At 39.4% G+C, this 6,000-nt stretch overlaps 1 protein-coding gene across 1 annotated transcript in view; it reads left to right on the top strand.

Moving 5' to 3' along the window:
• Positions 1 to 6,000, top strand: part of RASGRP1 (RAS guanyl releasing protein 1) — an 86,919-nt gene that overhangs the window by 55,820 nt on the left and 25,099 nt on the right. The window contains exons 10-11 of the mRNA XM_023527703.1: positions 3,775 to 3,842; positions 4,753 to 4,884. Of these exons, the coding sequence (XP_023383471.1) occupies positions 3,775 to 3,842; positions 4,753 to 4,884 (200 nt within the window). The remainder of the gene's footprint in view (positions 1 to 3,774; positions 3,843 to 4,752; positions 4,885 to 6,000) is intronic.

Raw genomic sequence — 6,000 nt, 5'->3', positions numbered from 1 at the left:
AAAAAAATGTTTATGCTAGTTTGTCCTGCAGACACTTGAATCTTAATATATTCAAAGCTTAACTCATTAACTCACCACCTCCCCACCCCAGCTACTACCCCATTAGTTTTGCTTTGACATCTGTATTTTCATTTTCACTTTCAGTTAATGGTGTCATTACCCATTCAATTGCCTAATCAGAAACATCAGAAGCACTCTCGACTCTTATCTGGCCTCTTCTCCCTGTTCCCATGCCACTGCATTCATTCGGACCCCCATGGTCTCCTGGGCCTCTGTCCCATACGTGCCTCCCCCTCCGGTTCATTATCTACTTCTGAGGTTACTTTCCTAAGACAAATCAGGTAGGTCATTGCTTCAGAGCCTCTGCACGACAAGGATAATGTCAGTTGCCAGGAAGTGGCCCTCCACAGTCGGACCCTGGTGTGTCTCTCCTGCTGCGTCCTAGAGCTCTCAGAACCCCTTTCCCTCCACGCCGAACTTCTCAATGCACTGGACTGTACTGGATCCCCTTACAGTTCCTGCACCTTCTCCTCCCTTTGCCTAGCAAACTCTTTCAAGACCCTCTGTGAAGTCTTTCCTGACCTTTCCAACCCCCTCCTGTAAAAAAAAATACATCTGGTGTTTTAAAATAGTATTATGGATTGAAAATCTTTAATTCCTATGGCTTTAGTTTTGTATGGCTTAAGTCATGTCTCTCACGTCCCTGGCCCGGTTGTAATCCCCTTTGAAAAGCTTTTCATCTATGATTGCAGAAGGTGTGAAGCACTTTAACTCTGTTAGCTAAATAAATTGATCTACCTAAACTTCAGTCTGTAAGTTTTGAAATGTTATAGCTATATACTCTGGTCTTTATAGATGACTATTATAAGTAAACTGCAAAACATGTGTGTCTAGTTTTGCAAGGGTACTGAAAAATTAATTAAATTACGAGTTACTTTAAGAAAAAATCTATTTTTAGCATATATTTAAAAATACATGTACCATATCGTAAATTACCTTTTTACATATCCTCCCCACTAGACTGTCCCTCAAGGGCAGAAACCCAGGCTTATTATCTATCTCTGTTTCTCTAGAACTTAGCTTAGTGGTCATCTCATGGTAGGACACAATGAATGTTATATTATTGTGGGTGCAAAACACTCAGATACTTTTTCTGTATCCGTCAGGACTTTGAGGTGAGGAATCTGGGCTTTGCTCAGGTCTGTGTAGGGGGAAGGGATTCCAAGAAGGGAATATGAGCAAGACTCTATCATCGAAACCCAACTTAAACACTGAAGGCAAGACGATCTTTTTTTCACACTTGGTTTCTCTGTTCTGTCTTGGGAGTAATAGAATTGTTAAATAAGCTCAGAAGGTTTTCTGGTTTTCCACTGTTGGAGTAATTTGAAAACATGCTTTGAATAGTTCAGATGCCCGAAAACTGCAGTCAGAACTGACCTGATATTTTACAGTCACAGGACCAGCTGCAAAGCGAGAGAAAAGGTGTGGAGCCTAAACTTCTAGCCACAAGGCCTTTTCTCAGGTCGGGAGATGCCTGAGCCTCTTATTACTGGCCTGTTATGAGTGCTGGCTTCATCTCTTCAAGTGAGCAGCCTGATTTCTGGCTGCCTTTGCTATGGCATAGGGGCTCGCATGACCTTAGGAGGCTCTGCCCTTCTGACTGGCATTCTGCCTGCCCTGCAGGCTCAGCACTCCAATGTAGACCCACAGGATTTACATAGATCCCGCCCCACATGCAGCCACCCTGTGCTGCCAGAAGGGAGGTTTGAAGAGAAGGATAAGGAACCACCAGGAGGAAGATAAACTCCACAGTAAAAGGCACCATGTTGATTTATGTGTCCACTTAGTTGTTTTAAAAGAGAAATGTATTTTTTGTGCTTTCATCATTAAAAAAGAGAACAAAAATTTCTCTTTGATCAAATGATAAAAATGTAAACTCTAAGACATACTTATCTGGAATGGACCATTATGCTGAATCTCTTTGGATTTCGGGGATGCATTTTCTTAGCGATGTGGCATAAAGACATGTAAGGTCATCTCGTCCTCACTCCTACCTTTTATACCCAAAGGCAGGTGTCAGAACCTGTTACTTCATGAAGTCTGCTAGTTTCCTGGGCTTATTTTTATTGTGATTGCTTTGTTGATGTGTGCATGGTTTTGTGTTTTTGATTTGGTTTCGTTTTGGTGCCCTCCAGGTCAGATTGTATGGGCAGTAAATTTATTAAAATTTAGGTTTTTGAAAATAAAGTCATTTTATTAGAAGTACAAATTGCACAACCACAATTTTTCTTTAGGGGTTCAAGTTTAGCTTGCAAATCTTATTATTCTTTCTATAAGTCTTGCATGTTCCACCATTTTTAAGGGGACTTCAAAAATGTTTTGTTAATTTGGAGACTGCTAATTAATTAAATACTTCCAATGGTTTTAAACTACAATTAAGACTTTTACATTTTAGATTATTTTTAAATACTTCAGAGGCCTTCCTGAGTTCTAAATAGTTTTTATAACTCTAGTAGATTAAAGTTATAAGCAGTAAAGCTAACATTATCTTAGATGTTCCAAAGTTATGCATAAACTTAATAAGATTTCAATTTAAAACCACAGGTCGAAAGCACTTAATTATATATTCTGAATTGCAGTTTCAAAGCTATCATTCTAATATGCTCTTAAATACTACAGGCATATAAAAATCTCAAAATGCACAGATTCCTTCCTAATAAAAAAATCAATAATACGATGGGGACTTTTGCTATTTTTAATTCTCAGTTTTTCAGGAGTTACAATACGCATACTCACTGAAGGAAAACTGCTCCCGCCCCAGTTAATCGACATCTCCACTGGCTTCTCCCTGGATTCCTCTCAGGGGCCCAGCTGGAATTCACTGAGCCCCGTATGGCAATTATTAAAAGAGAAAGAGGGCAGAGTCTTGCAGGGCGCACAGCCCACACAGCCTGATTCCTCAGTCTGTTGATGGAAGATGGTAGGACCCCCCCTAGATTCACCATGAGATTGGACTTTGTATTTCTTTCACTCTTAAACGAATGTTCTTTCCATATATCTCTAGAAACGTTTGAACTTGATGGAATCTTGCTGTTCTTTCATATTCTTAGGACGGCACCATTCCCATGGAATTTTAGGAATGATATGGAGCCTTAATGTGATTGTATTTTGGACTATTCATATGGCTTTGTCTGTCATGCCATCACAACTTACAGGATCAACCTACTGAATTTATATATCCTATATGCTCTATGTGGATGTTGGCATTTTTGTATTATTATTCTTAATAATGATAGTATATCTGAATATTTATTCCTTTCCCTTCTCATTCATTGCACAAATTGTTTATCGATTTTAAAAGTTAAGGGGCTGCTCTTTTTAAGTTGTCTCAGTTGGACTCATGGTCTTTTGGACATGGGCAGGAGGTCATTTGTCCCTTCTTCTTTTAGGTCACCTGTGCTGGGGCCCTTCAATGCAGTTGACTTCCTAGCTCTACTCCTGCAAAGGAAATGCTGTGGCCTCATTCCATAAGCCCTTTCAGTATGGGTTGGATAGTCACCACATCATCCTTCTAGGTGATAATAAGCATGTAGCAGCATACATTAAGTTGGTTCTTATAGCCAGAGAGATGAGAAAACATTTTAATTAAAAAAAAAAAAATTATGTGTTGGGGGAAGGGGGTTGGGTGTCATGTCAGTAGTTTTAGCAAATACTTCCACAGATGAGAAGTCATTTGGCTTCTATAACAGAGGCTTCCATTTCCCTTGACCACAGCCCACGTATCAGGATGCCTTGGCAAGTAATTCACCAGGGCTTTGCCTGAAGATCTGCTATTTTGTAAGGTAACGTTTCTGCATGCATTTGGAACTTTGTGGAGTGGGCGAAATGAAGCAAGGTGACTGTAGTTCTTTCCTTGTCCTCCCCACCTTTTGCTTCCTGACCATCTGTATGTAAACCACCTCTGGGAAGACTGGAAAGGGCAGTTGTTAGTACTGTAAATTCCTTAATAGAGCACAGTCAACTTCTGTTAGTGTGCCTGAGCTTAATATTTTATACCAGTGTTTTCCTCAGTCTTACAGCATTTTGGTATCAAATAACTTAGAGGTTATCATTTGTTTTTATTAATTATAAAAGTTATAAAGCTCATATTGGTATTTTTAAAATACAGAAAATATACTAATAATCACTCATATCCAACTACCTACTTTGCTATAGTTCATCTTTTTTCCAGATTTTTTTAAATATAGTTGAGATCAAAACACATATAAAATTTTGTGTTCTATAGTTTTAACTTTATATTACTCTTTTCTAGTCATTAAAATTTTTGTAAATGTTTCAATGGCCATGTTATATTCTAAGTTATGATAAAGTATAATTTACAGGTACATTGCCCCACCTTTGGACATTTGGTTTGTCTGGAGTTGTGTTATTTATAATTATCTGTTACACATGATTGTGCCTAAAGCTCTGTCATGGCTCCTTTGATTATGATATGCCTTATCCTGTCAAAGCATTTAGTGTAAGGAGGGGCAGAGAATTGTCAATGGATTGTTTTCTTCCCTTCCCCCATGCTCCCATCCCAGCTCCCCAGCTCCTTATGTTCTATACATAGAATATATATTCTATATTCCTAGGAATATAGAAGGACAAAACAGCCTGTCTTTTTCTGAGTCTTCTTTGTGGGAAGAACCCACCAAAGTGTGAGTCCTTGCCCACAGTTTTGGACTGTGTTTTTTAACTCCTCTCTTGTAGGTACTGGATTACAGAATTCTGGATCATGTTCAAAATGGATGCCAGCTTGACAGACACTATGGAGGAGTTTCAGGAACTGGTGAAAGCTAATGGTGAGGAGTTACACTGCCGCCTGATTGACACAACTCAAATGTGAGTGTCAAGGTTTTGACAAATCTTTCAAAACCACCTCCTCATGAAATACAATCCAGGCTGCTCAGCTAGGCTTTGACTCCCAGCGGTAACCACTGCTCTCTCACCACCTGGAGAAGCCCCTCACACAAGCAGGGTCAAATTGCCTCACCAAAGTGAAAAGCTTGACATTTAACAAGCAAGCAGAGAAGCCCGCTGGCGATAAAGCTGTGGGTGACTAATATTCAAGAGCAAAAAATATATAAGTCTCAGTCAAAAAGAAATCAGGTAGCAAGGTATTGACTAAAATGTATCCAGATCATGAGAAACTGAAAGTATGATGACTAAATTCGTGCTTCTTCGGCAGCGAATGCCCGGAGGCCTCCCGAACCTGAAAATGGGGAAGGCACTGCTAAAAAATGAATTGAGCAGAGAGGGTTTATAACATGTGTGGATTCTGTAAAAGACTTCCAGAGCTGGAAGAGATCTCAGGAATATTTCACATTATTTATGAGGTTGGCCCACTATGGAAAAATAAGTGCCTTTTTGGATTTGAGAGAGGAGAGTACACACATTGTACGCTAAGAGTTTTACAATGTGGCCACTTTATGTTGGAATAGTGCAGATCCCAAGGATATAGAATTCTAGAACTGAAACGAATTCTAGAGGTTATTTCATCCAACATCCTAGGAAACCGAGGCTCAACAAGGTTGTCTGACTCATCTGGGGTCATATGGCTAGCTTAGTAGCAAAGCAGAAGCTAGACTATGAGGGCTTTCAATGCACTGTGTCATAGTCATATAGAAATGTAGAATTTCAAAATCACATTTTGTAGTCCCAAATAAATCTATCAGTATGGATTTTCTGTACTTCTCTGCTTAGAACTATACAATTTGAAAAATAACATTTTCAAGTGAACAGTTTTCTCATTTTAAAGACACAGAACCTATTCCCGATGGCAGTTTTCAAATGCAAACCTCCTTGTCCCAATATGCCCCTAGATGACTATCCTCCACCAGTATTTCTCACAGTATCTTCTTTAAGAATTAGTGGGATGCTGCCTGGCCAGATATATTTGAGAAATGGTGAGTCGAACTTGCCTTTTACAGTGCACCTCAGAGTCTGTAATACACTCAC

Source organism: Pteropus vampyrus, unplaced genomic scaffold (assembly GCF_000151845.1).
Source record: "Pteropus vampyrus isolate Shadow unplaced genomic scaffold, Pvam_2.0 Scaffold19, whole genome shotgun sequence".
In the NCBI taxonomy this organism is placed as follows: Eukaryota; Metazoa; Chordata; class Mammalia; order Chiroptera; family Pteropodidae; genus Pteropus; species Pteropus vampyrus.
Note: the sequence above shows the minus strand (reverse complement) of the source record. Positions and strands in the feature narration are given on the sequence as shown.